The 27,780-nt window shown below is 38.0% G+C and overlaps 6 protein-coding genes across 9 annotated transcripts; 5 read left to right on the forward strand and 1 right to left on the reverse strand.

Moving 5' to 3' along the window:
- Window positions 1-356: 356 nt before the first annotated feature.
- Window positions 357-8,139, forward strand: LOC105175191 (sodium/hydrogen exchanger 6). 2 transcript variants are annotated; one of them, XM_011097545.3, is made up of 22 exons: window positions 357-824; window positions 946-997; window positions 1,079-1,138; window positions 1,262-1,286; window positions 1,932-2,017; window positions 2,134-2,245; window positions 2,788-2,850; window positions 2,982-3,001; window positions 3,085-3,182; window positions 4,665-4,693; window positions 4,767-4,798; window positions 4,885-4,932; window positions 5,037-5,097; window positions 5,190-5,287; window positions 5,369-5,444; window positions 5,542-5,561; window positions 5,717-5,814; window positions 5,979-6,088; window positions 6,519-6,629; window positions 7,093-7,190; window positions 7,280-7,359; window positions 7,797-8,139. In XM_011097545.3, the coding sequence occupies exons 1-22, from the start codon at window positions 644-646 to the stop codon at window positions 7,835-7,837; spliced, it is 1,599 nt and encodes a 532-aa protein (XP_011095847.1). In that variant the 5' UTR covers window positions 357-643; the 3' UTR covers window positions 7,838-8,139. The 2 variants fall into 2 exon arrangements, with proteins under 2 accessions (XP_011095847.1, XP_011095848.1); XM_011097546.3 differs by having other exon boundaries at window positions 6,519-6,599.
- A 979-nt stretch (window positions 8,140-9,118) lies between these two features.
- On the forward strand, window positions 9,119-12,674 carry LOC105175401 (protein ENDOSPERM DEFECTIVE 1). Its single transcript, XM_011097838.3, has 6 exons — window positions 9,119-10,335; window positions 10,834-10,953; window positions 11,215-11,331; window positions 11,451-11,540; window positions 12,098-12,205; window positions 12,349-12,674. The coding sequence occupies exons 1-6, from the start codon at window positions 9,352-9,354 to the stop codon at window positions 12,433-12,435; spliced, it is 1,506 nt and encodes a 501-aa protein (XP_011096140.2). The 5' UTR covers window positions 9,119-9,351; the 3' UTR covers window positions 12,436-12,674.
- Window positions 12,675-13,280: 606 nt separating this feature from the next.
- On the forward strand, window positions 13,281-15,972 carry LOC105175192 (uncharacterized). Of its 2 annotated transcripts, none has more exons than XM_020698298.2 (4): window positions 13,281-13,620; window positions 13,731-13,863; window positions 13,984-14,145; window positions 14,999-15,972. In XM_020698298.2, the coding sequence occupies exons 1-4, from the start codon at window positions 13,433-13,435 to the stop codon at window positions 15,839-15,841; spliced, it is 1,326 nt and encodes a 441-aa protein (XP_020553957.2). In that variant the 5' UTR covers window positions 13,281-13,432; the 3' UTR covers window positions 15,842-15,972. The 2 variants fall into 2 exon arrangements, with proteins under 2 accessions (XP_020553957.2, XP_011095849.2); XM_011097547.3 differs by having other exon boundaries at window positions 13,283-13,620; window positions 13,981-14,145.
- Window positions 15,973-16,733: 761 nt separating this feature from the next.
- LOC105175193 (aspartyl protease family protein At5g10770) lies at window positions 16,734-18,695 on the forward strand. The gene is made up of 2 exons (XM_011097548.3): window positions 16,734-17,064; window positions 17,169-18,695. Exons 1-2 carry the CDS (start codon window positions 16,995-16,997, stop codon window positions 18,485-18,487), a joined length of 1,389 nt encoding a protein of 462 aa, XP_011095850.2. The 5' UTR covers window positions 16,734-16,994; the 3' UTR covers window positions 18,488-18,695.
- A 1,279-nt stretch (window positions 18,696-19,974) lies between these two features.
- LOC105175194 (uncharacterized) lies at window positions 19,975-22,283 on the forward strand. The gene is made up of 2 exons (XM_011097549.3): window positions 19,975-20,509; window positions 20,877-22,283. Exon 2 carries the CDS (start codon window positions 20,899-20,901, stop codon window positions 21,979-21,981), a length of 1,083 nt encoding a protein of 360 aa, XP_011095851.2. The 5' UTR covers window positions 19,975-20,509; window positions 20,877-20,898; the 3' UTR covers window positions 21,982-22,283.
- Window positions 22,284-22,421: 138 nt separating this feature from the next.
- Window positions 22,422-27,780, reverse strand: LOC105175195 (putative WD repeat-containing protein C2A9.03). 2 transcript variants are annotated; one of them, XM_011097551.3, is made up of 10 exons: window positions 27,343-27,780; window positions 26,594-26,765; window positions 26,304-26,462; window positions 26,121-26,207; window positions 25,097-25,231; window positions 24,885-24,995; window positions 24,426-24,517; window positions 24,189-24,294; window positions 23,415-23,501; window positions 22,422-23,248 (listed from the first exon to the last, which is right to left on the reverse strand). In XM_011097551.3, the coding sequence occupies exons 2-10, from the start codon at window positions 26,732-26,734 to the stop codon at window positions 22,835-22,837; spliced, it is 1,332 nt and encodes a 443-aa protein (XP_011095853.1). In that variant the 5' UTR covers window positions 26,735-26,765; window positions 27,343-27,780; the 3' UTR covers window positions 22,422-22,834. The 2 variants fall into 2 exon arrangements, with proteins under 2 accessions (XP_011095853.1, XP_011095852.1); XM_011097550.3 differs by having other exon boundaries at window positions 26,304-26,471; window positions 27,343-27,778.

Below are 27,780 nucleotides of genomic sequence, written 5' to 3' on the forward strand. Positions count from 1 at the left end.
CAATTATAAATTATTTTTTCTGGTTCACCTCACGTGGTCATTTTCTCACACCACTTTTGTCTTTCTTCACAAATTTAATTTTTCTATTCATCCCACACCATAATTATTTTTTTATATATTTGTGGAGATTGGATGCTGCGACAACTAGTACTTATTAAAATAAACAAACAATTTACATAATTTCAAAAAACTCAAAATTCACATAAGCATCTATTGACTTGGAACCTTTACTTTTAAGTCCTAACGTATGTGCACGGTAGTTTTGAAAACCTGGAGGACTGCTTTGAAATATAAGATGAAACGCGGGGGGGGGGGGGGGGGGGGACCTAAAATGGATATTAACCCGGCCGAACAGTCTTATAGAATCAAAAGCGGAAATTAGGAGGCGTGAAATCGCAGGAAACGGAGGCGGAAAATACTAGAAAACTCCAGTTCTAGAAAGCACACATACACCTCTACTCTTCAAACAACAGAAACGTCGAAAAGTCAAGTCTGAAGCAAGGCTCTTAAATTTGTCTGCGCTCATCACTCATCAGTGACGGAAACAAATTTGTTTCGTGATTGTTCAACATCCGAGTTGATATTTACGCATATTGGGTGATAGAGAACAGTTTGATAAGTAGTGAAAACCCGCGGAATCGGCATGGAAGACATGCGGATATCTCCGGCCGTTCCAAGGGGAAGTCCGGCGAAAGAGCAGCAAGCCGCCGGCGTCGGTATTCTTCTTCAGATTATGATGCTCGTTCTATCATTTGTTCTCGGCCACGTTCTTCGTCGTCATCGTTTCTATTACCTTCCTGAAGCCAGTGCTTCTCTTTTGATCGGTGAGTTGGTTCCCTTTTGGTTTAGAATTCCAATTTACCCTAACTCTAGCGCTAATTGTAAGTTGGTAATGTGACTAGCTTTTGCATGTCTGTGTACCTAATGGAATTGTGTGAGATACAGGTTTAATTGTGGGTGCGCTGGCAAATATATCCAATACGGAGACTAGCATCAGGTAAATATTTTATTCTTTAAACCCTAATTTTAGTTTGTGTACAGTTCCTTTCCTGACTTATCGGGTTGTTTTGGTTTGTAGGGCATGGTTCAACTTCCACGAGGAGTTCTTCTTCTTATTTCTGCTGCCCCCGATTATATTATATCCTTTCACCGTGCACTTTCTTTTTTTTTTTTTTATCCAAGTTGAATGACTTTGTTAAGTGTCCCACTCTCTTCTGTCGGTTTGCAAGAGGAAGTATTTCCTTAATTTGGTTGTGTTTACTCAATCGGGGTTCAGTCTGCAACCTGTAAGTAGTCCCTGTTTAACTTTTTGTTTAAGGTTTTCTTTACTATGTTAAACATAGAGTTGGAGCATGAAAATAAATTGCCAGAAGCATTATCTTTCCCAAATTGAATCATAAAATGCAACTGAGAAAACAATCATAGAATTTTACCAAGACATATTATGCATCTTGCTTAGCTCATTTATTTATTTTTTTGCTTGTTAATATACCCAATTTATTTGTCATATTTTAGACTTCATGAGGTGATGTGGGAAGTCAGAGCCATCTGACTAATGGAAGATTGGGGCTATGTAGATTCATGAGCTAATCTGTTTAGTTAGGTTGTGGGATTGTAGCTTGACCTGACCCGATGGGCAACCGATTATCTCTTAAGATGGTCTCACTTTAAAGTTGACAAGGGGCGTGTGAAAACATGGGAAAAACTCACTGGGTTGTTGTGGTCTCGGGTATAGGAATAAACTCAGAGAACATTTCCTCATCTCCCCTCAGCACTTAACACCCAAGACTAAATTTAAGAAAATAGTCTTCTTTGCTTGTCTAATTGCATTTAACCAAATAAAAGCTTTACTATTAGCTGAAATAACTTCCTTTTCATGTTATTATCACTTCTCTATATAAGATGCCTCTACAATGAATTTGGTTTTGCAGAAACCGTTCTTTTCTAACTTTGGTGCCATAGTCACATTTGCAATTTTTGGAACTTTTGTTGCTTCTGTTGTCACTGGCATTTTGGTGTGAGTATAATTTCTCTTAATGGCTTCAGACTTTCTTTTAAGTGTAAGTATTCTAGATGGAATATTTATGTCATGACTAGTGTGCTTGCTCTGTTATTCCATGTTTCTTGATGCAGCTACCTTGCTGGAGTGACATATCTCATCTACAAACTTCCTTTTGTTGAGTGTCTGATGTTTGGTGCTCTTATCTCGGCTACTGATCCTGTCACCGTTCTGTCTATATTTCAGGTGATCTGGTGCTTTAGACTTGGGGCCCCCTATGTTTCTTTCCTGTCAGTTTACTAGTTTAAACTCTCAGCTCACTCATGGAATAATCGGGAATATCTGTTTATGATAAAGAAGCTGAAGGTCTACAATGAGACTGGGTTGATATATATAGTCTTAGTGGTTCATTTCATGAGCATTCTTTTGTCAGAATGACAAATAATTATATTGTGATAGAAATAACATGCATTTTTTCATACCCTTGGTAGAAAATAAATAAACACTACTTTTTACCATTGTCATATGTACTGGAGTTATCTGGATAAATTGAAACCTGGAGTTTGAGTCGCTTGCCATCAGATTTATGGTAGGAAACCCTGGGCATCCTGCATATTTTTATGTTGATATTGACTAATTGGTTGATCCAGTCTTCTCTAAATAAAAGATGAATACTTATTCTTTTATTACTGTTACCTAATTTGAGATTATGATTTCCTTATTTTCAAGTCAGCTTACCTTGCATTATAAGATAATTGTAATGACATTCTCTTGATGTGGATCTATAGGAGCTTGGTACAGACGTTAACCTCTATGCTTTGGTATTTGGTGAATCCGTGCTAAATGATGCAGTAAGTTCTGCTGATCTTTTCTCTTCTTCTTTTATGATGGAGAATAACTTTTGAAAAAACTATACGGCTACTTTTCATCATTTATTAATTCACTAATGTGTTTCTTTAATTGCGTGCTCCTCTATTTGAAGATGGCAATTTCATTATACAGGTCCGTCAAATTGTAATTATACATCATAATGAGTATAAGGTTGCAGAATCAGTCATTTAACAACATTATGTGTACGCTTGCAGGACAATGTCATTGGTGAGGAGTAATATGTCATCAGGTCAAAATTTTTTCATGGTTGTGGTCAGATTTCTGGAGACTTTTGTTGGCTCAATGTCAGCAGGTTCGTTGCTAGCACTCTATAGTAATTCAAAGAGTCCATGTTTTATATCCTAGTGTATAGGTTAAACTAGAAACTTTGGTTCATTTTCAGTGACATGAAAGTACCAGGATTTTTTTTAATTTCCCAGATATTGTTTATATGTTTTGATTTTCTTTTCTTTCATCCATTTTTATTCCTTCTTTCTCTTTCTTTCATATTTGTCAGATGAATTTGATTTTGTGGGGATCTGAGTGGGTTAATCTGTTGAATTATTAAGAAATGCTCATAAGGAAGCAAACTTTTGTTTAACCAGAAATTGCAGCTTGATGTACTAGGAGGCCTTTTAGAGATACATAGTGTGGAACTTTAAGGCCTGATTGGCCAAGAAAAGCAATTATCTGAATTCCTAGGTATCTTTGATTCTATGTGTGGAAACAGTAGTTTTCTGGTTTTTGCAAGTTTTTTGAGTTCCAAAGTAAAATTTTAACCGAGGAAAATGATGCTAACCGTTTAATTTTGTATTAGATAGTGTATTTAGTATGGGTGCATGTGTGCCTTGATACAGGGATGTTTTTATGTTTCATTCTGGGGTTTGGTGTCAATTGCTAGTTTTATGGGGTACACCATGGCTTCATCAGCTACTATAGTCATCTTATTTATAAATTCTCTTTTAAGGGTCATTTTTCTTCCTGCTATTTATTGCTGAAAGGTAGAAATATAGCTAATATTTATTCATGCTTTGTCCCCCCCCCCCCCCCCGCCTGATTTCTTGTCAATGAGAGTCCAAACAGCATCTTATAAGTTATGGTTTATTCTAAATTTTGCCTGTGTGGGAACCCTGTAATGCTTGCCTGATTTTTGGGATTACATTGTTTAACCAAATGTGACAAGAATACGCTGTTTGTAGGGAGGGGAGTGGTGATGGGTGTCAGATCCCTTCCAGGATAAACTGTTTTGCATCATTTTATTGAGTTTCCTTGAGCCAGATTTCAGAAATTAATTTCAAAACTTACATTTAAGTCAGCTTTTATCTTAATTCAAGCTCAAAATTTTAGAAGCTATAGACGATTATCTTATTTAATTCTGAAATTCTCAGTCTTAAGTAACACTTCCCTTTGGGGCTTCACCTGTCTAAGTTTTGATTATTCGTCACTCTTCATCCCATCCAAAGACCTAGTTTGACTGTTTAGGAATGGTAAGTGGACTATTTGCACTAGTAGCTATTTGTGTTCATTGTAATGTACCTGGCATTGATAAGCTATTTGGCAAATGCCTCTTCTGCTTGACTTTCCAAAATCGACAACTCTTCGCTGTATGTTTGATTTTCTATGTCAATTGAAACCTACACATTCCCCTCAACTTAACACATAAGCAAAGCAGTTCTCTGATCCTGCATGACAACTTTATTTTAGTATTCCTCACTTACCAGAACAAAAATTATATATATCTAAGCCTCAAACATATAGTAAAGCTAACAAGTATAATTTGGTTCTAATTCTGCAGGAGTTGGAGTTGGATTCACTTCTGCTTTGATATCCTTTTAATTGTTTATAATTCTTGATTTTAAGCTCATAACATGCTCTGTGGAGCCTTAACTTCCAGAACCTTTTCAAGTATGCTGGTCTAGATATCGACAAGTATGCAGACATTTTCAATGTCCTAGCTATTTCAACTCAGAACTTATCTATAAGAGTTACTGATTTCAATACTTCATCTTCTGCAGTCTTCAAAACTTGGAGTGCTGTCTCTTTGTTCTTTTTCCATATTTCTCGTAAGATACCTTTGATCTGTTTCTCTTTATTTTATGGAATCAGTCTTTCATTTTTTGGATTTCTTTGGCACTTAGTTTGTTTTTTCATCTTCTATCTTATTTAGATACATGCTAGCAGAAGGGCTTGGTCTCTCTGGTATTGTATCTATATTGTTCACTGGAATTGTAAGTGAGACTAATGTAGTTTTTTTAACCTTCTATTTATCTTCTATTTGATGTTATATTGCTGCAGAACATTGTGGTTATTTGTGTTCTAGGTCATGAAGCATTACTCTTTCTCAAACTTGTCAGACAAGTCTCAGAAATTTGTGTCTGCATTTTTCCATCTGATATCATCATTGGCAGAGACTTTTGTGTGAGCACATTCAGTTATTTAGTTATGTGGTTTTTCTGTCATCTTCAGCCAAATTTACTTACTGTTTTGTCTATCTTGCAGATTTATCTACATGGGATTTGACATTGCCATGGAACAGCACAGCTGGTCTCATATTGGATTTATCTTTTTCTCAATTGTATCCTTGTTTTGGGTTATAATTCTGCAGAGATGTTTGTTGTTTAATTCGCTATTTAGCTAGAAATTTTCCTTCACTTGCTCTAAAATTAAACCAGTTATTCATTGGAATTGCAAGGTATGCATGCTATGCCTTATCTCTTTCTTCAAATTGTTTCTTTGCTTGTCACATCTCCCTATTTCTGTTTGTGAAGGAATATTGTTCTTATGTGGGAAATTGAGTTTTGAAATTGTTGAGGAAATTACTGAATCTTTTGTACTTGTTCCATGAAGAGCTGCAAATGTGTTCTCGTGCGCATATTTGGTGAATTTGGTTAGACCTGCACATAGAAAAATACCAATGAAGCATCAGAAAGCACTTTGGTATAGTGGTAAATGGATGAGAGCTTTTTAGTTGTTCTGAACCTTTCTTTTATGAATTTACTACCCTCCCAAGTACCCTTTTTCCTATCCCTCCTACCTCTTTGCACTTAAGCAATTTCATACTCAATACACACATTCTGTGATTGCCCAACTCATGCAATATTGATCACAGGGCTTCGAGGGGCTATGGCTTTTGCATTAGCCCTGCAATCAGTTCATGATCTTCCAGAAGGACATGGTCAGACAATATTCACCGCCACAACTGCAATAGTTGTTTTGACGGTAAACAACCAACTTTTGTTTAAAAAAAAAGAAAGTAGGTTTAGTAGGTAGAGTTCTAGTGGATCTTGAAGTAGGTTATAATTAGATTGAAATGTCATTTCTGCAAGATTTATTCACACCGGAATATTTTACACATATTGGCAAAGCCAATTGTTCGCCATAATTTGGCTATGTTCTCTGTAGTTTGTCACAGGGTAATATGAATTAGTACTTAGCTTGTTGTTTATTACTCAAGGCTTAACAATGTGACAAATGTTTGCTACATTCTTAATAGAGCTTCTCTAGTACACAATGTGACCTTTCTCTGGAGTTCTTAAGTTACATAATATCATATATTTTTCCAGGGTAACATTGAGGTTTTACTTTGTAATCCTCGATTTTGGCATATAATTATTTTAAGATAATTTACACATGTGTTGGTGTTTTCTAGGTCTTGTTGATAGGAGGGTCAACAGGAACCATGCTGGAAGCTTTACAGGTTGTGGGTGATGACCATGATACATTGGGGGAAGTAAGTCATGCACTTTCTGGTGAAGAATTGGTACGCTGCTGATTGGTTGAGTAGTCTGTTTCTATCAAAATAGTCCAAGCTAATAATAATAATTTCGAATAAGATAATTCCAGGAGTCACTAGAAGCTGTATATTTGCATGCATATAGATGAACCAGATGCAAGTTATATTTGGTTTTGAGGATCCAAAGATTTTACCTCAATCTTTCTTTTTTAGGTTCTATCCCACTGATTTTTCTTGTCTAGTGGGTATTCCTATAGATTTTGTGTGCTTTCATGCTAATTGCTGGATGGCATGACTTTTAACAATAAAATCTGGATAGATTCTTATGCTAGAAAGATTGACTAAACCAATTATTAAATTCTTTGCTTGACATAGTGTTGATTCTTTGCAAATGTTTCCAACATGGTTCTGGAACATAGAAGGGGTTTAATTCCAAACTATTTCTGGTGAATTATTTACTAACTATACATCTTCCTCTTTCCAATTTCAGAGCTTTGACACAAACAATGGCTACAGAGCTCCTACTTATGAGGGGGAATCATCATCCGGAAACCGGTTTAAGATGAAACTTAAAGAGCTCAGTAAGAGGTTGTCAAAAGTGATTGCTGGATTTCAACTTTTTACATTTTTGCTCTTTTATTGTTTCTTAATGTCAGTTCCTTGATCCCTTCTTGCAGCACTGCATCATTTACTGCATTTGACAAGAACTACCTCACCCCCTTTTTTACAAGTCAGAATGGGGATGAAGACGAGCATGGTAGGTTGAATGCCTAGATCGACTCTTCATTATTGATATAGCTCTAGAGTTGTTTATTTTCATGCAAATATAGTATTTGATAATGTTATGGAATTAGCTGCCTCTTTAGGAGGCTTCTATTCACTCACACTGCAATTGCTCTTTTTCCTGACTGGCATATTGAGGATGGTTTGTGCTGACCATTTTACCTTTTTTTCTGATACACTTTGCCATGAGATAAAATGCATGTTAAACATTTTGCTGTTCTTAAGTGACATTTTCTCTATGGTGAATAAGCACTATATTTTATTTTCCAATACCCGACTGGTTAGGATCCTGGTTTGATACAGCTACCATCCTTTACTTCTAAGGCTATGGTGGGCATGATGTGGTTTGCTTGTTACTTCAATTGGGTTTTCTCTTTCGATTTACCATGATTTTTGTTTAATGCTGTACAGATGAGCTTTTTGGTGATTCTAGAGGAGGAGGCTACGGTTGACTGATTTTGCTCGTGCTGCCCGATAGAATTGACTTCACAGTGGTATATGGTTATATGTTGCATATCAAGTTGGTCATATTACTGCTTCAGACCACATCCTGTATACAGCAACAGAATTGTAGACTAGAGTATTAGTTCAGAAACTTAGGGTTAGGAGTACCCAGTGCAAACACCAATCGACACCTTTTAATCAGCCCAAGCTAGATTCTGTACATGATGTATGAAATTGCCTCTTGAGATAGGGACATGTGATGGAGATAATTTTAATGGTTTCTCATGTTCAATATATTATTTTGTTGACATAGGGTGTCTTAATTCATTTCTTGAGAGAGTAGAATGTTCGAATTCCATTTCATGGCAGGTACATTTGATCCTTTCCTCGATCTCTATGGTTTGTGGAATAATGCTTCGTCTTTTTATTAATACTCGCTGTTTAAAAGTGCTAATGTATTTGGGGTGGAGAGGGTAGACTCTTATGAACTACTAAATCAAGTCTGTTAAGATTTGGGCAAAAAGTATTTCTGGGTTGGCCACCTTCTTTCCCTGTCAGTCTCACTATACTGGAAGGAAGACAGCTACCGATGAAAAGCCGTCTTTGAGGGGTCCCTTTCTGAAGGGGAAATGCTGTTGGAATGCCCAAATCTGATGCTGCTGAAGACACTATATCTATTTACTTTAAGCCTTTGCTGTATTCTTATACCAATCAGGTGTTCGTTTTTCAGCAATTGTGGTGAAGTGAAATTTGAAAGTATTGAATTTTATTCATATTTTTCAATGTTTAAAGCAAATCATAATGGGATCGTATATGTCATAAATATTTTAATTGTAATAATTGAATTTAGTAAAATGATACGACTTGTACTGAACCCAACCAATCATAATGGAATCACATATATATCATAAATATATCATACTCAAGTCAATTTATTTCTAATCAAACAAATATTTGACACATAAATCTAAGCATATTTTGGACTGACCCGTTTCAACTCAATCCACACTAGACTTAGTTTTACCCGTTTGTCATCTCTAATATCAAGGATCAAAAACTCAAAAAAAATAATTAAAAAAAGAATACCTAAATTAACGTAGCCATGTAGATACAGAACTATAAAGGACCCTATTAGCAGCATACATCCAATTTAAATAAAGGTAAGGATACAGTTTAATAGATTCATTTACTTTGCTTAGTAACAATTTAGCCCGGCCGTGTAAGCGGGTCGGGTGTACCCAGCATTTTCAAATAGTGCTGTAACTAGAATATACTATGATATAGAACCGTTATCCATCACTCATCGTTCACGATCTACAACGGCTAGTTTTTCAATCATTTTTTACTTCATTTTACTCAGCCTTTCTCTTTTTTTCTGGCAAATTCTTACAGTGCGGTTTGTATTTGTTCCACTTCAATTACAGTCAAATCATTGAGGGAGCACTGAGAATTCCTTTGTTAATTCACTGACCACCCCCGGTGGATATATATCTCCTGTCTCTGAATTCGGAGCTGAGCAAAAATGGCCGACCAAACCGGAGAAGCAGCTGCGCAGTCAATGGCGGCACCATCAGCTCCGCCGCCTCCCCACCGCCGGCCCAGAGTGAGAGAAGTCAGCTCTCGGTTCATGTCCCCTCTGATCCAATCCAATTCAACCCCAATCCCTACACCAAGCCGTTCCGATTTTCCGCGCTCTAAATCCGTTCACCGTCGCCAACCCTCAAAAACTGACGAGAACCAAATTCCGGAGCCAAATCGTAGCTTAGATAAATCGTCAGCTTTAGCTGTATCAACTGTGTTGAGAAAACAGCACCAGCAGCGAGTAAAGCATATTAGAGAAAACCCCGAATCCAAAGATCATCAGCATTCCGATGTAAAGTTCTTGTCGAGGCCTGACACGCCGATTGCAATCGGTACAGATAGAGTTGTTCCGTCGAGATATAGGCAAGTTCCTAACAGTATTTCCCGGTCAAATTCTCTGAATAGTAGCAGTAATGAATGCTCCGCTGTTACTGCAGCGGCGAGGCTATTGCAAGAGGCCACCTCCGATGTGGAAAAGAGGCTATCAAGAATTTCAACGTCCACTCATGATGATTCTGATTCCTTCAGCGATGCTTCTTCAGTTCAGGGCAGTTCTTCGTGCCCAAACTCGCCACTTTGTGTTCCAGTTACGAATGTGCGAAGTGTCCCTGATGTGCGGTCTTCTACGCCAGATGTTCATAAATGGCTGGCAGATAATTATTCCGACAATTCTAGAAAGGTTACGGGTGATTGTGCTCGATCACTGAATTTTTCATCTTCTTTGAAGATGGGAGGAGGTTTTCCCCGCCCTCCACATCCTTCTTCGTGTATAAGGTCCGGACTAGATGCAAGGAAAGGAAGAAAGGTCTCTAATCATCAGGAAGATGTGCATTCTCTCAAGATGTTAAGTAACCATTATCTGCAGTGGCGATTTGCAAATGCAAAAGCAGAGGCCTCCGTTCATGCTCAGAAACAGGAAGCTGAGGTTTGGTTCCCATTTTTCATTGATGAAGTGAATTGATTTTGAGAATTCCAGTTGTTTTTTATTGGATCTTTGTAAACTTCACAAGTTATATCAGTATGGTTTTTCAAGAACTATAAATTTAAAATTAAAGTACTTTTTTAATGCTGTGAAGTGACTATTGAAATGCACAGTCCCGTAGATAGACATTATTATTCAAATATATATATTGAATTACTCCATTGAACATGGCATTTTATATTTTAGCTACTAAATCAATTTCTCTTTTTCATTTATTTTCGTATGGTTAGGAGTGCACCATTCTTTATATTTCTGTTTGCTACTGCATGATGTCTATATTGTAGAATGCCACGTTCTTGTATCTCCAATTCAGTATCAAGCAATATCATTTCCAGAGAACCATTTGGATGTGCTTTACAATATCAAAATGCTCAACTATTGCTAGTTCTTTAATTCTTTTGGTATATCAGATCAGTTATGCTCTTTTTGTTTCTTAATCAGGGAAAACTTTGTTCAATGGGGTGCAAGATATCAGATATACGTGATAATGTGAAAAAGAAACGCACTGAACTTTTGTTATTGAAAGGAATAAAAACTTTTACCACGATTGTTGAAGCTCAAGTAAGTCTTCTATCCTGATTATGCCTTGAGCTGTCTGTAAAGCCGCATCTCATTTTCACGTTTGCTTCTCTTTTTGTTACTGCTTGCTTCTGTAATCAGTGAAACTTATGTTTCTTGTGTCAATCACAAATGTGATGGACTTTGTTCTTTTCAACAATAACAACAGAGTATGGTGACTGTTTCTTTCTAACTCCCCGATATACCTTTTTTGGCATTATAAATACCTCGCTGTAATATTCAAATGTTTATATTGTTCTTTAGATGCCATATCTTGATGAATGGTCTGCTCTGGAGGAAGACTACTCAAATTATCTGACAGGCACAACTAATGCATTGCTCAGTTCCTCAGCAAGACTTCCAGTCAGCGGGGAAGTGCGGGTGAGATTTCTTCTGTGCATTCGTCCTATGTAGTTAATTCACACAACGAATGGACATTTATAAGCGTCAACATTGGTGCCTTGATGTGATGAAGCAATCTGTGAGATAATTTTTTTCAGGTTGATGCTGGGCAGCTAGGGGAGGCTCTACGTGCAGCTCTCAAAGTGGTGGAGTTGATAAGTTCTAATATTCAGAGATTTACAGGAAAAGTAAGATAACTAGTTACAACGTTTTGGTAATGATGGCAATAAATACTACCGTCTGTCTGGATGGTTTTCATTTCTTTGCACATTTGTTTTAAGTAGTTGTCCTATAGAATGGGGAAAGATTAGAAACCATGATTTTTACCTATTTCACAGTAAGATCAAGTGCAAATGTCTCTTTTAAAATCAGGAGATCTCCATGGTTAATCTTGGATGAGCCTATTCTTAAACCGCTCGTGGAGCATAAAACACAAATAACAGAAGGCAGGAAATTTCGGCAAGTGTCTCGTAAACACCAGCTATCTTAGGCAAAGAGTTGCCCGGATTTGTTTCTGTCTAGAAATCTAAGCATATATTCAGTTTTACTTGTTTTACATAATGCCTTGGAGAAAGGGAAGCAACATATTTCAATCTATAGCTGCCAAAATCGTTGGTGTTTAAGACCACAAAAGAATCTGATGGCTGTTCAGCTATTTCAGTAGTCCTTTTTTTTCTTCCTTTTTTTCCTCTTTTTGTGGTGTATTTATGAGACTTCTGAACTGACACCTTTTTCTTCGATGAAGGCTGAAGAAATGGATATCTCAATATCTGAACTAGCTAGGATGGTGGGTGGAGAAAGAGCTCTCGTTGAGGAGTGTGGCTATCTGCTATCCAAGACATACTCGTCACAGGTAGACATATACTTCCCAAATTCTACAGATTAAAAACCCAAGAAATTGTTTTTCTATCTTCTTGGAATATCTCCTGTCTGCCTTTTCCAGTATAGAATGTTTACCGTGATTACCATCTTAAGCTAAGTGTTACATTTCGACAGGCGCAAGAGTGCAGCCTAAGGGGAACACTTATGCAATTGCATTGCGGCAACCCTGGCCAACCCCAGAGGTCTGAAGCTACTTCATAAAAATATCATAGCCTCTCACGAAGCCAGAAAGTTGATGGAGCTAATTTAGCTGACTCAGAAAATCACCAAGAAATTCTTTATTCTTTTTGCTCTTCTTATACCTTCATAAAGTGTGTAAATGTATTGAAATTTTCAGCAGAAGTACGAAAGAATGATTGTTCGCATACGCGCTACTTGTACATGATAAATGCAACCGATGATGTTTAGGAATTTGGAGCAAACTACTTCTTAGTTGAATATATAGCATGCCCTGTGGATTTTAAACCCCTTAAAATGTTTGAACAATTTTTATTTCCAGAATTTGTTAAAGAGTTTTTGTAGTCAAAATCATAGTCATTGGGTAGCTACAGCAGAAGGAAAGGCTGGGAAAACGTGGTGCTATTTTCAACTTAGTTTATTTAAGACAAGGTACGTGGTGAGTGAATCCAATAGATTTCAACGATTGCACACCCTTGAATGAGATAGTTTGAACATAACTACTAGACATTAATGTTTCTTTGTTTTGTTTTGTTTTTTTTTAAAATAACAGGCGTTCATACTTGTTTTATTTTTAAATTTAATCAAATATTCTTTTGATGAATATTGTAAGTTATGTACCATTTAAAATTTAAATTCTAAGTAAAATTATCACATCATTATAAAACAAAGTGTTAAATACATATAAAAAAAACTACTACATAAAGATGGTTAATTCTATTGAAATATTGGGGGTGGGGGTGGGGGGTAGGGGGCAGGATGCCTTTTGCAGTTATCCCAAAGTTAAAGGGTCAAAGTGTGATCCAAAAATCAATTAAGGTCCAAAGTGGAATTTGCGATATCTCTTAGCCCTTTTTCGCTCTGGCCCAACTTCAGAAAAAGAAACGAATGGAACCGACGGCTCTAAGTAATTGACCGTTGGATTGGACACAAAGTCCACCCTCTCTTCTTGATTTCCACTCAATCCCACGAGAACTCAGAATTCAGGCAAACGATCCCCCGTGAAGAAAATCGTTTATCGATGGCGCTGAAGTTTCTGAACAAGAAGGGATGGCACACGGGCAGCCTACGCAACATCGAGAATGTGTGGAAAGCCGAGCAGAAGCACGAGGCGGAGCAGAAAAAACTCGAGGAGCTGCGGAAGCAGATCCACGAGGAACGCGAGCGCGCCGAGTTTCGCCAGCTTCAAGAGCAAGCCGGCCTTGTCCCGTAATTTCCGCCCTTTCTTTTCGCCCAATTTCTTTCGTTTTTAAGTTTTTGAATTAGGGGTTAGGGTTTCTATGCTACTTTTGGGATATTAATTGAATTATTTTTTTCAGGAAGCAAGAGCGATTAGACTTTTTGTACGATTCAGGATTAGCTGTGGGGAAGGGGGGTTCTGGCTTCAAGGCGCTTGAATCTTTGCCAAAGACTGATCCTGAGACTACTGCATCGACATCTACTTCTGCAAAGGTACTGTGTTAAATTGAAGATTGAATCTTTTTCTTTTTAAGATACTAATATTTTGAAAATTGATTCTGGGTTTGGTATGTTAATGGTTTGCTGAAACGGTGATTGTTGTTGAAGCAGCAGTCCGAGGCTCCTGGCGCATTATTTGAGGACAAGCCGCAGTCAGCCAATGATGCGTGGAGGAAACTTCACTCGGATCCTTTGCTTTTGATCCGTCAGAGAGAACAAGAAGCCCTTGCTCGTGTCAAGAATAACCCCATCCAGATGGCCATGATTCGCAAATCTGTAAGTCCATTATGGCCTATATGGTTCTTTAGTTCATTCATGTGCATTTTAATGAATGTTGAAAACGTAATTTGTAGCGAAAGGTAATGAGATTATGAAACTTGATTGAAAATTCTTTATTAGCTAAAGAGTACTGCCATAGATTATAAGGGAAGTTTAAATGTCAGACCCATTTTTTTTTTTTTTTTTAATCTAGCTGACAATCTATAGCAACAATTACATAGTACAGGAGGGAGTGTCCCATTGCCTAACAGGGTAATGAACAGCCACATTCTACTTGCTATATGAAGTATAAATTTTTGCATATAAACAATTGAAGTATAGCATGACGACCGTTCTTTATGCTTTTAAACTTTTCTGACCTCTTGATTATATCTTTTGGCTTTGATTGGCCTTTCTAATTACAATTTTCCCCTGGTTTGGATAAGTGATGCGATTGCATCACTAAATTTGAAACTTTTGGTCCGTGTCTGTATGGGTGTCCGATCATTCCTTGTTGACAATTCCAGAAATAAGTTATCATTATGGTGAACCTACAGGGCTTAGATCTTTTATTGTTTTCTATTAAAGTTATCTTCTATACAAACACAATTGTACGAAACTCATCCTTCTTGTTGATGTGATTTCTGTTTACCATTCCATTTCTGGATTGGGTATTTGGGTTTCTTGGGGTAAATATCTGCAGATTGTGCATTGGCTGAGATAGAAGCACGGACTATCCTTTTAAATGTGAAATCTAAAGGGACCATAACCAATGCTGTTTTATTCTTCGACAGACCATATGATTGTTTAGGTTAATGTTCCTCTCTTGTCTTGGTTGAAGTGGCTGACTGTGTTCAATGTCAATTTCCAGGTACAAGCAAAAAATGACAAGGACAAGGACCAGGACAAGGATGAGAGAAAACATAGAAAAAAGCATCACAGGAAGAAATCTAAACATCGGAAACATTCATCGTCAGAAAATGATTCCGACTCTGAAGATGATGTTGTGACAGTGGGAAAACAAGAAGACAGACATCAAAAGGGTTCCAAAACTGACAAGCATTCACGTATGGCAGCCCATACTTCAGATGAAGAGTTGAGCGAAGAAGATGTTCGAAGAAAGAAATATTATGACAAGGAGTACAAAGACCGTAGACCTAGTGGCACTCATAACCCCAAATATGATAAAAGCGATGATCAGCAAAAGAGTAGGGAGTACAAAGACCGAAAACCTAGTGGCACTCATAACCCCATAAATGATAGAAGCAATGATCAACAGAAAAATAAGAGGAGTTACCATGACTCTCGACGTGAAGAATATTCTTCAGAAAGGCAGGTTGAATCTTGTCATGACAAGAGAAGCCATTTCAATTCTTCCGATAAGCCACCTATGCATGACTCAAACAACAGGCGTCGAAATACGGTTAAACTTTCTGAAGAAGAGAGAGCTGCTAGGCTGAGGGAGATGCAAATGGATGCTGAACGGCACGAGGAGCAAAGATGGAAACGGCTGAAGAAGGCAGCAGATAGTGATGCTCAGGAAGCTATTCATGATAATGCTCCTTCAGGAAGGAACTTCCTGGATGCTGCTCAAAAAAGCATCTATGGTGCTGAGAAGGGAGGAAGCTCAACCATTGAGGAGAGTGTTCGCCGTCGTACACATTATTTGCAGGGAAGGTCAGCTAGTGATAGCAATGCTTTCCGGAGGTCATAATTTTCTACTAGGTATCCAGCATTTGTTCTGGTCTTATTTGTAACCATTAAGTAACATTTCTAGTTCCCTGTTTTTTCTCAGTTCAGTGTGGTGTTTGATTGAATATCCTATAAATATAGACTTGCTTTAAACATGTAGTAAAAATAAACTCAGGTGGCTTATATGAGCAGAACTTGCTATAGGCCTCATGAAAATCAGTCACTAGCAAACGGTATAGCCTACGAATTATAAACCACCAATGGAACTTTCTCATTTGAAGTGTACTTAACCTAATCGCAAGGATGATAATCCTGAAATTATTTGATGGTAACAAGGACCAATCAAACACAGCAGACAGGGTTGTTAAGAGTTGCTTATCCTGGATCCACTTGCTCCCTAGCGACATTTGGATGATAATTGACATCTTCTGTAAAAGAAGTCTGAATTTCTTTTGTTGCTCAAAGCATCTTGCTCAAAGCGTCTGATGTTTACAGCCAGGTTCTTTCCTACAAACCAAGAAGCGGCTTTCTCAGATAGAAGTTGAAAATAAAAAGATTATCATGACAATGCAGCACTAAAATACAGACCTTAAAACATAACAGAATCACTCACTTCTCTCTGGCGATGCAATCAATTATAATTATAACTTGTTTCTTTATTCTAAAGAACAGGAGTCCTACTTACGTGTCGGTCACCAGATGGGCTAGAAGGAACTGTGTAAAGGTTTGCATCATGGAAATTAGGAAAAAAAGCATGATGCAATTAATGCGAAGGCAGACTTTTAAGACCTTCTTACGTGACTTATCAGCTACCACCTTCCATCTTTTTCTTTAATTAAAGTTTAACTTTATATGGTTATCAGGCACAGTATATCAAGATATGGTGCGGTATGTGTTTAGTTATTACTACTGCTGGAGGATTCATCAATCAGAGAGTCTTGTTCAGACATAAAGAAATGGGCCCCTAAATTTAGACATAATTGGAGACCTCAACGGCTCAACCGCGCACTTACCCATCTTGTTTGAGGCTGTAATGAGCACCTCAGAGTCGGCACAAGACGTCCTCTCAACCCTCAGCCTAATTAATACTTTTAACTATCAAAATATTTTGTTTAAATCCTCTTGTAATATTCCCTGAAGAATCAGATAGTAATTCTTCTGAGAAGTTTGATGAAATGGAGCTGCTCTTTTCCCTGCTTTTTGCTCTCTTGCTGTCAGGAACCTCTTCAATTCGAGTAAATAAAGGCATGTACTTTCCGTTAATCCACAGTACAGACACGAAAACACTTGCTATATTTTACACTTGAACATATTCTCAACTATTGATTTTACTGATCTGATTCTTGCAGACGTCGAATTTGATCACTTTAAGCATCCTGCTGTGCACCTGCCTTTGTATCATGTCCGGGAGCAAAGGCCTGACTCACCCCAGAGCTTGGATACTCCCGTGTCCTTCTTGGAGGCACTTCATCTGGATGATGCTCGTGTTAAGTTTCTTACTTCCAGACTCACCAAGATAAACTTGACATCATCATCAGGGGCGATCAAATCAGGTCGCTTGATCGATGGAATGTCAGTTAGCGTGCCCCTGAATCCCGGTGGGTCACTTGGTGTTGCAAATTACTACACCAGAATAGGCCTTGGAACTCCACCCACTTACCATCTCGTGGTTGTTGACACCGGCAGCTCCTTCTCCTGGATTCAGTGTGAGCCCTGTGCCGTCTATTGCCATCCACAAGTCGGCTCCCATTTTGACCCCGCTGCTTCTCATACATATCAACGTCTATCATGTGATACGAGCCAGTGCTCTTCCCTCAAGGGCGCCACTCTCAACAATCCTATGTGCACATCTTCAAACACATGCCTATACGCTGCGACATATGGTGATCAATCCGTCTCCATTGGATACTTGAGCAAAGACTCACTAACCTTCGGCACAGAGTCACTTCCTGGTTTTGTGTTCGGATGCGGACAGGACAATGATGGCCTATTCGGGAAATCAGCAGGATTGGTTGGCCTGGCGAAAAACGAGCTCTCCATGCTATCCCAGTTGTCCACTAAGTACGGGAAAGTCTTCTCTTACTGCCTCCCCACAGCCACACCCTTGGGAGAAGCCGGAAGTGGAGGTTTTCTATCCATTGGGACTAGTTCAAATTCTGGCTACAAGTTCACGCCAATGGTATCTGATCCTCGTGATCCAACATTGTATTTTCTAAAGCTGTCAGGAGTATCAGTGTCCGGGAAGCCGTTAGGCCTGGCTGCAACTGATTACAATGTTCCCACGATCATAGACTCGGGCACCACCATATCACGCTTGGCTGGACCGGTGTATTCAGCCCTTAGAGAGGAGCTGGTTAAGATCATAACCTCAAAATATAAGATGGCTGAAGCCTTTTCACTTCTTGATGCCTGTTTTATAGGCAGTTTCAACGAGATATCCAGCGTTGTGCCTTCAGTTGAAATGATATTCCAAGGAGGAGCTGAAATCAATCTGCGGCCACGAAATGTTGTCATAGAAGTGGAGAAGGGGACTACGTGCTTGTCCTTTGCAGGCAACTCCAATCTTCGTGATATCGCCATCATAGGAAACCAGCAACAGCAGACCTTTGAGATTGTCTACGATTTAGCCAGTTCAAGAATCGGGTTCGCGGCTGGCGGATGTCGCTAGTTAGACAGTTGGAAAGCAGTGGCTGAGTGAACCTCTGCCGACTACTACTATACGAACGCGGTTTGTTGTGTCATGTGTGCATAATTGCTGTGTGAAAGTGTAGATTTATAGCAGTAATTCAGATATTTCAACGCGAATGTGTATGTGAAAAACACTGTTTATCTTTTCCTTGTAATCATCTACACTTGAAAGAAAGATTGAGTTTCAAGTCTTATGGTTCACACTTTATTTTCAATTATGTCCACTTACAGGAACTTCTAATGCAGACACAGTACAGTCGGACCTAAATCCATTATATATCAAGTGAAAAATGTTCGATTAGTATACAATTCAAAAAGAATGATCAATTACATTATAAGTTTATCATACTTGTTTTGTAATTGATTTAATTAAACCCAACCTGATTTGGGTAAATAATCTAGTAATCGATGGTGATGTTGGGCAGCATACACCATTATTGCTAAATAATGTTTAACATGCATGCATTAATCAATGAAGGGCCTTATGAGCAGGACTTTCATGTCATATACAGGCCAGCATGGTGTTACCTAATTCTTTTTTTTTATTTGAAACATTTTCATAAGTATAGTTTTTGAGTTTATAAAATACTAACTTTAATCAAAATAAAATTATAAGACATTAATATTGGCAATTATGGTTAAAATAAAAATAATTTATTTAGAAAGAAGGGGTCTCGTCCTAGAATTATTTTGTTTAATAAAAACTTTCTAATATCTTCCCCGACAAATATTTGAGTCTCAAATTTTAGTAAGTGTTAAGAGGAGATTTTGGAGATTGGTTTTGGTGTGGAGTGGTCCACATGCGCAAATTGTGAACACAAAATTTAGTAAGGAAGAGAATAATTGAGTGGTTTTCTCCTTCACTCTCACATATTCATGTGATGGTTCAATCTTCAATGCCCCTAACATTAACTCATCCACAAATTTCATGTTATTTCTACTGCAACATATGGAAACATAAGACAAAATAACAGACTGTCACCACATAGATAAAAGTTTTCAATGTTACTATGATGCCCTCAAAATTCAAAATTAAGCCCCCTTCCTCTCTTGACTTTTTGATTCTTGAATGGGTTAGGTTATAAGGCGATTTTAAATAATGCAAGCTTTCCAGAGAGTTACCAAACACTCCTACACACATCTGACATCCCTATCTTTTCTATTCCATTTAAATTAACCAATAAAAAAGAAGGAATACTCATTAAATTTCTTCTTGCTTGTTCCAAATCAAGAATCCTAACATGAATATTTGATAAAAATATCTTTTTACTATGATTCCGAATTAATAAAACAATATTGAAATGCAATAGTAAGAGCATCCGTTTAAAGTAATAGTAAAGCTCCTCAACAAATGAGTGTGTCACCAAAATCTGACTAGAAGGCAGTATGAGCCATTATTCATAACATATAAGTGATTTTTTATATTGAAATTTTTATAGAAAATTTTTTGATATGACATGAACAAAATAAATTGAACTCCTTATATTGCAAATACTTTGTGACCCATTTTCCTAAACATCCAAATAACAAGGAATAGTTGAGGATTTGTTGCATGTTAGCCATGCTCCCCTTAATGGAGACTCCTCAGAGGAAGAGCAAATAGAAGTCGAAATAGACACCACCAACACCACCACCAATATTCAAATAAAAGCAGAGCAAGAAAGCAAAATACTCATAATCTATGTCACTAAAGACATAAGCTGTAATAGAATATGAATTTAGGCTGCCTCTTATTCAATAATTGAAACAAATGCTGACGTCTGAAAAGTCGAATATCTTGGGCGGAGTCAAGCTGTATGCCTTCATTCGCTCAACCCTTTTCTCACTTGAGGTTTCAGAATCAGATTTCAAGCAGAAAGTCCCACTATTTCTCCATCTCAAAACATACCATTCAAATGGTTTCTCCGAAACAGCTTTACTGATTAACAGTATTCCAGGTAGGTAATAACGTACCAGGTTGTTCACCATCAGGGAATCATCAGCTCATCCTCTGGATCATCAGGTAAGGCGAAATCTCTTCTGCAAATTACATTTGCTTTGTCAATAGTAAGATGAGAGAGGAAAGTTGTACTTGCGCCCTCGAGCCCTGTGCAGTTGGGAAAATTGCTAAAAAATTGTGGATGGTTGGACGTATTAGTTTGAAAAGTTCTCCAGTACAAATGCTTCTGCCTTTTTTTATTAGACTGAAGGTTTTATCATGGCCCAGTTTCTGTCCGTTTGAAGCTGATTTCTCTCTGTTTTTATTGCTAAAAAACTTCTCAAGAATCGGAAATTGCAACTTTTAGATTCGAAATAGACAGTCATTCTGAACATTCTATCAATCTTACTGATTTCTTCGTGTCGTTGCATGTTTGGTTGCTTTTATCTAGAACAAGGTGGAGCAGTGACCCAATGGGATGCATATCTTCGAAGACGATCGCTCGGTCGATGAGCATTAGGGAAGAGCTGAATCATGGCTTCCAGAGCAGATCCGCAGCCTGGGAAGAATTGTTGACTTCCCACAGCGGCAATGACCAGCTCTTTGCCTTGGTTTGCTCGGCTAACACCATGACAACTAAAATCAGCACTAGTAGTTTCACTTTGCCATCAAGAGATCCTGATACAGCCCCTCAGACCAAGTATCTTGCCAATGCATGGGACCTCATCCCAGACATCAATGGAAAAACAGAGGGCAAATCAGCGCTAGATGCTCTTGGAGAACCCCATTTTGGCAGATTTACAAGATCGAAAAGCTGTCAGATACTTGGCGAGATAGACATGATCGGGGTAGCACCTGAAACAGGCGGGCTCAGTGAAAATAAGTTGGATTGGAAAGATAAGAACCTGACGGGTTCCAGGAGTTTTCACACAGTGGAGGAATATGATGCCTTGCTGGAGAGAATTCATAAGTTTCGTACAAGAAGTATGGACTCCTTTGAACATTATTATTCACAGGACAAATCACTAGAAATAAGTTCTTCACATGGAGATCAGAATGACAACTACAGTCAGAGAACTACTACAGATTGTCTTAAGAAGGAAGCTGTGATCGAAGCAGACCGCATTCTGGATCACGGGGATTCAACTCTGGGGAACTTTGATAATTTTAAGAATGTTGTTCGAGTGGATGATACGCATGAAACAGGTTGGAAACGGAAAGCAATAGCGAAGGGGCTTAAGTCACTTGATGTTCCGACCATTGATTTCCCAGCCGTTGCAAGACTCAGGCAACGGACTCAAGCGGAGAACCAAGTTTATTCTCCTGGAACTTACATTACTCCCAAATTTGGCAGCTATAATGCTAAAGTAACTCCTGTAAGACAGGAAGAAGCGGGTGCTAGAAAATCTGTATTTAGCCCGGAACTGGTGGCTGCCTTTGAGAATTGTATGCAACAGCTACAAGAAGAAGAAGACAGTATTCTCAGCCATATGGATGGATATTTACCAGTTGCAGATAAAATAGAGACTGAAGTGAAAGAAGTCCCCCAAACATGAAAAATTGATATTCCTAGCGAACAGAACAATGTTTGTCTCTCCAATCTGCACATTCAGGATTGTCACTGGAAGCGGTATATGATATATTGTTTTTGATATTATAAATCTTACACGGCATCTGCAGATTTCAGGAAATTATGAGAGGAACAAGGAGGGGTCTTCAGTTCCAATATCATGAGAGTATTTCTTTCTCGTGTAACTTAATGGCTTACAAAACAGAACTGGTAGGAGTGTAAACAAGCACGAGCAAATGCCTTAATAACTCTGAAATGGCACGACCATAAAAGACCCCATAGGGCAAAGTCTCAGTAACACGAAGTTAGTCAAAAGTCTCACAACACAAAGTTAGCACTTCCGATTCCACTTCATGCAAGTCAAGCCTATCATACACATGGTATGCCTGGTTAATCAACTCCTCCATCTGGATATGGTGCTGAGGCTTTTACTCAAAAGAAAGACCTTTTATTTGACACTTCACTTTCACAGCAAGGTAATGGATACAAACAGGCAGCAATTGTCCTCTAAACTCCAGAAAGTTAATGATACAAAAATTACAAATTAATATATTCATATACACATCACCAAGTGACATTTTCATGAAAAAATTTAGCCTTCTGATTGGATAAAGATTCATTTTTGGCCCCGCATCAAACGAACTCTAGGCATCTATATTCACCTCTTTGCCACAGGTCGTCATTATTTGGAGACACAACAGTAGAGACAACATAGAGTGCAAAGAGAGCCAGCCAGCCACTTCTGGACCCCTCCATTGTATTAGTAACCAGAGACATGTCACCTGTGCATCACCTCCTCCGGCAATAGATGCACGAAATTCCAAAAGGAACCAAACGATTCACAGTAGAGAGTCCAGATAAGAATAGTTTCTGCATCGGTTGTACTGAAGTAGGCTACCATAAGTGCGGTCCCACACCCCAATGAACAGGGAATCAGTATCAGGGCTAAAAGAGACTCCAGATATTTCACCAAAAAAGTCAATCTCCTGCTCTTTGTCATATCCATTTTTCACATCATAAACATGAACAAAATCAGCTGGCTCAGCCATCGCCATAAACTGCCCATCAGAGGTGAAACGGATTGATCGAATGGCACCCAGATTTCCTTTAAGCACAGCAACCGATTTCGACAGGTTCCGTGAGTCCCATACTCGGCAAGTCTTGTCCTGGTTCCCAGTTGCAAAGATGTGACCATTTGGATGCCATGCGGAAGCAAAAGAGAAATCGAAATGTCCACGAAGCGGTGCAACCGTCTACGAACAAAACAAATTCTTAATAGGACTGAGAAAAGATTATGCACCAAATAACATATTTATCAGTTAGTAGACAGTTAGATTGAGAAATTCTCTACCAGGTCCTCTTCACGGCTAAATACTAATTTTTACTAACAAATATTACTCTTGGAAATAGAACAGGTACCTTTCCAGTTTGTGAATCCACAAGCATCCCATCAGGATTGTCCCCTACAATAGCAATAACCTTGCCATCTGGGCTCAGAGAAGTATGCTGTAAATAAATGAACAAAACATTACCCTTATATGAATTCACCAGAGGGGCAGAGACAGAGACAGAGATACTACAGGATAAATAAAAGGTAAAAACACACTCGTAAAGTAATACTTCAGATATAACTCTCATCACTGAAGCATCCATCAAAGTACCAAAACCCTATAACCCACCAGATTCTCTATTATCCCCATGTGATCAGCTTCAAAAGTGATTGTCGATCGGACTTACATGAAAAGCTAAACTAAGCTCATGCAGGATAACATGGAAGGCTTACACATGATCCAAGTAACACATTGAAACAAACTACTAACATCACCACCAAATTGGAAGAAGTAGATCTGCAGGTGGAACATACGCAGGGCTATTTCATAATAGCAGTGAACAAGAGATATAAACTGATGTATAGTCCTGAATTGCAAGTGCCTATCTATGACATGTTTGTGAACGTGAAATATGAAAATATTTCCATAAACAACAAAGTATGCCAATTATAACACTTGTGAAAAGAGAACACCACACTCTTAACGGCCAATGTTGAGAAGCGTCAACCAGATAATAGTTACCAGTGTATTTCTCATTGACATATACAGTACAATTTCAGTTATTTGATGAACAAAAGTCTAGCATATACGTAACAGACCCAACTATACAGGCAAATTGCAAGTTATGACAAACAGAACTTACATTTACAGGCCACGGATAAGAGAAATGCTTAATAAGCTGAAATCTCTCCATATCAAAATCTCGTACTCCACAATCATTATTTGAAGCTGTGAAATGAACAGCACCACTGATAGTGGTTCAAACCCAATTAGTCCACTATATGGGTCGATTTAAATGGCAATGCTGCAGCATATGTGAATTTCTGCTGCAGGGGGATCAATTACGAAGAGCATTTGGGAAGGTGAGAATGAGTTTCACCTTGGACCATCATATATCTCGATAGCATTCGTGATAGCATTATCATCATAGGTTGTCCTCGTGCAAAAGCTGACACCAGGTCGATCCAGATACTGCACCAAATGAGGAATTTTTCAGTCAGCTGTCAGGAAACAAAAGAGAGATTCTGAACAGAGTCATAATTATTTCCTAGCCTATTTAACATCTCAGCATCAATACGATGTGTGAGCCAAGTAATCTGATTTTTCCTTCTATCATGCAGGAAGAAAATCAAATCATCCTGTAGTGGAAAACAAAGTTCCGTAATTTGACTGAACTGTGGAACTCTTGAGAGGAAAGAGATCAGCAAAGAAACAATCACCCAAAAAATTTATGAGCCATAATTAAAACTATTGGCAGTAAACATAGTTTGCAGAGAAACACCATGTTTCATTATGAGAAAGAATATGATAAGAAAGCTTTCACCAAGAGAGAGAGTACCTTGCAAATAAGCTCCCCCTGGAATCCCCCCGCAATCAACAAATTGTCGCGGACAGCCAGCGTACTTACTTGTGTTTGAGTAAATCCTTCCAGTAAACTTCCAGGGTGTTTCTATAAGAGAGATGTATTAGTCATACTATCATTAATCCAGAGAAGAAATAAAGAGCCTACAACTTAAAAGACTCAGCATTCGATCACTTGAAGAGATGCACCTCACACGGAGCCACATGGCCAGAGACATTAAGGACTTCTGTCTTTTTGGAACTTAATGACGACCAATGGATAATTGAGTAATGCGACATGAGGTAAACATCATGCTTTGAAGTTGACCAAACCAGGTTCCTCAACTGCAATGATAGAAAGCAACTTGAAGAGATCACATTCGATATAATCAATAAAGATGCTCAATGCATTGAAAAGAAATCCAAAGAATCCTAATTGAAATCTAAACAGATTGAGCAGGACAGAAAACTTAAGACTCAAGAAAATGGTTGGCATCAACATCCAATTCAATATAGCATTTTTGCACCTAGACTTTCTTGAGGTGATGCCACAAAGTTATCAAATGAAACTCTGAAAGTCACTTAATATGAGAATCTCCCATTGGAAGCAAGGAATCAGGACCTCCTCATATACTCAGAAAAGTTTCTTCTATCATCTCAGACATCACATTACAACCCTTCAGCGATTCTCTCTCAATTTTAAGAATAAAACAGGCAAGGGAAAAAGTCAGAAAGAGAAAGAACAGAATAAAGGAAGATAAAAACATTATGTTGATCAGCTACTTGCTTGGGCCTTGAATGTAGTAGCATAGGAAGAAAGATGGAGGATAACACATTCCCACAAAAAGTGTGGTTTCAATCCAGCATTTTCTCATCTAAGATCACGTATTAGCCGTATCTACTACAATGAGAAACATAAATTTACCTAAAGGACTCCTAGCTTGAATAGACTCCAGCAGTATCCTTCTACAGTAGTAGAAAAGGATACCTATAAAATCTCATAACTTAAAATGCTTTAAATTACAGGTACATGCGAGTCTTCCTTTGCTTGGCTGTTCAGGCACAATTGTACAATCTAAACGAAATGTAACAGAAGAATGTATTTCTACAAGGTGCGCAGCTGCATGGGGTACCAGCATGGACCACATTAATGTTACTCATAAAGCAAAAACTCAACTTAGTCACAATGAGAGAGAAACAAGTGAAATTATCGAAGCAGAGGATATCTTGTTACCTGAAAATGTAGAATGGTTGATTTTACAGATCTAGTGTTCTGCCAGAACTCATAATAAACTCCACCTTTCCTTGTTAATTTGCATTCCTAGCAAATCCAGAAGGCAACTCCCATTAATTAACATGCCTTGTTAGAGTTATAAAATCAACATCTGTTTTGGAACCTTTTGAAACAGAAAATTACCTTCTCTGAACCCTCTCCAGATCGGGGTATATTCTCATAATTCCTATATTGTTCTAATCTAGTCTGTCTATACTTATCCCGGGATATGCTTAGCCTCTCCCACGGGATTCCTTGGATATCCTTCCCTTTTCGTGCCTCAGCCGCAGAAGTATCAGTTATCTTATTGTCCTAATTCCACATTTAAGTTAACTCATTCGGCAGTAATAGAAATGTTAAGCAAAAGAATAAAAACATAATCAAATTGATAGCGGAGTGCATATGCGAAATTTGTGAGTGCAGATTGAACTGACCAAATGGTTATATTCATCATCATCCTCCTCGTCAGACTCTGTGTCTCCCATTATTCGACCAGCAAAATACATATCCTCTTCTACTTCGCCCATCTCATAGTCCGCGGCTGCATAATCCATTTCTTCCTCTTGATGGGACATTTATTGATGGCGAAGTTCACCCACCAGTTAGCTGCACCAAACCGATAAAAAATTGAATGCATATACAGTAACCAAGACTTGGGATAAACTGAAATATAACCGCACAACAAAAATTCCATGTAAATAAAAAAGATAACTTCTTCGAATTGCACATAGAAAATATAAGTCTACCAAGGAATTGAAACAATAATTAGTTAAATCGCTTTTCATCAGCACCAAGAAGTCAAAAACTACAAATTTCCGTTAATCACCATAAAATAAAACAAATATAAAAAATTGAAATCTACCATGTCAACTTAAAACCCTTTCGCAACTCAGACAGAATAAAACCTATCAAAGAAGGAACATGAAAAATAAAAAAATAAAAAATCAATTAAAAGGAAGCAACATATATTAGCACTACTCTTCACTCAGTAGAACCCTAAGCAGCAACAGGTCAACAAATCACCAAATAAAAGCATAAATTAACAAATCAACAACACAAACAAGATAACTAAGCCCGCTTATACTGAACTCTTCCTTCCAAACTATAAAAAAACGAAAAGAAAAGAAAAAGTCCCAATTACACCAAACTGGAAAAAAAAAAAAAACAGAAATTTAATCCTGACCTTCCAATTCCTCTTTCGAATTGATTTTATTTACAGCTAGAGGTTGAATTGAGAAGAATACAAGAATAAGAGTCCACAGACACCGATCGAGAGAATCAGGGCGAGATCTCCGTGCAGTCGATCAAATTCAGCGCAGGCGATCTGTGGATAGCTTGATTTCTCTTAAATTATGATGTACGACTCCGAGGCGGTTAATATTTTAATTTGATTGTGGTAAAAAAAAAATATGAAAGTAAGTAAATCCAAAGATTTAGAAAAGAAGGTTCTGATTTTATGTCCAGTCCGTAAACGAAATTTGGAAGACCAAAAACCATAACAGGTAGTATTTTACTTTACTACAGTGGGCGGGGTGGGGGTAATTTTAAGAGAGGGGAAAAGTAAAGTAGCGACAGTGGCGGGTGGTTAGGGAGGTAATGGGAATGGGGATTGGATTTGCAA

This window comes from Sesamum indicum, linkage group LG12 (assembly GCF_026168435.1).
Source record: "Sesamum indicum cultivar Baizhima isolate 11 linkage group LG12, ASM2616843v1, whole genome shotgun sequence".
Taxonomy (NCBI): domain Eukaryota; kingdom Viridiplantae; phylum Streptophyta; class Magnoliopsida; order Lamiales; family Pedaliaceae; genus Sesamum; species Sesamum indicum.

Excerpts from the sequence above, each read along its gene's own strand:
- LOC105175191 (XM_011097545.3), top strand. The coding sequence starts at position 644 with ATGGAAGACATGCGGATATCTCCGGCCGTTCCAAGGGGAAGTCCGGCG. Across the intron at positions 2,018-2,133 it reads GTTGTCACTGGCATTTTGGT|CTACCTTGCTGGAGTGACAT; the intron begins GTGAGTATAATT and ends TTCTTGATGCAG. Across the intron at positions 5,288-5,368 it reads TCATTGGCAGAGACTTTTGT|ATTTATCTACATGGGATTTG; the intron begins GTGAGCACATTC and ends TCTATCTTGCAG.
- LOC105175401 (XM_011097838.3), top strand. The coding sequence starts at position 9,352 with ATGGCCGACCAAACCGGAGAAGCAGCTGCGCAGTCAATGGCGGCACCA. Across the intron at positions 10,336-10,833 it reads CTCAGAAACAGGAAGCTGAG|GGAAAACTTTGTTCAATGGG; the intron begins GTTTGGTTCCCA and ends TTTCTTAATCAG. Across the intron at positions 11,541-12,097 it reads TTCAGAGATTTACAGGAAAA|GCTGAAGAAATGGATATCTC; the intron begins GTAAGATAACTA and ends TCTTCGATGAAG.
- LOC105175192 (XM_011097547.3), top strand. The coding sequence starts at position 13,433 with ATGGCGCTGAAGTTTCTGAACAAGAAGGGATGGCACACGGGCAGCCTA. Across the intron at positions 13,864-13,980 it reads CGACATCTACTTCTGCAAAG|CAGTCCGAGGCTCCTGGCGC; the intron begins GTACTGTGTTAA and ends TTGTTGAAGCAG. Across the intron at positions 14,146-14,998 it reads TGGCCATGATTCGCAAATCT|GTACAAGCAAAAAATGACAA; the intron begins GTAAGTCCATTA and ends GTCAATTTCCAG.
- LOC105175193 (XM_011097548.3), top strand. The coding sequence starts at position 16,995 with ATGGAGCTGCTCTTTTCCCTGCTTTTTGCTCTCTTGCTGTCAGGAACC. Across the intron at positions 17,065-17,168 it reads TTCAATTCGAGTAAATAAAG|ACGTCGAATTTGATCACTTT; the intron begins GCATGTACTTTC and ends TGATTCTTGCAG.
- LOC105175194 (XM_011097549.3), top strand. The coding sequence starts at position 20,899 with ATGGGATGCATATCTTCGAAGACGATCGCTCGGTCGATGAGCATTAGG.
- LOC105175195 (XM_011097550.3), bottom strand. The coding sequence starts at position 26,734 with ATGTCCCATCAAGAGGAAGAAATGGATTATGCAGCCGCGGACTATGAG. Across the intron at positions 24,996-25,096 it reads GCCATGTGGCTCCGTGTGAG|AAACACCCTGGAAGTTTACT; the intron begins GTGCATCTCTTC and ends TCTCTCTTATAG. Across the intron at positions 23,502-24,188 it reads CTTATCCGTGGCCTGTAAAT|CATACTTCTCTGAGCCCAGA; the intron begins GTAAGTTCTGTT and ends ATTTATTTACAG.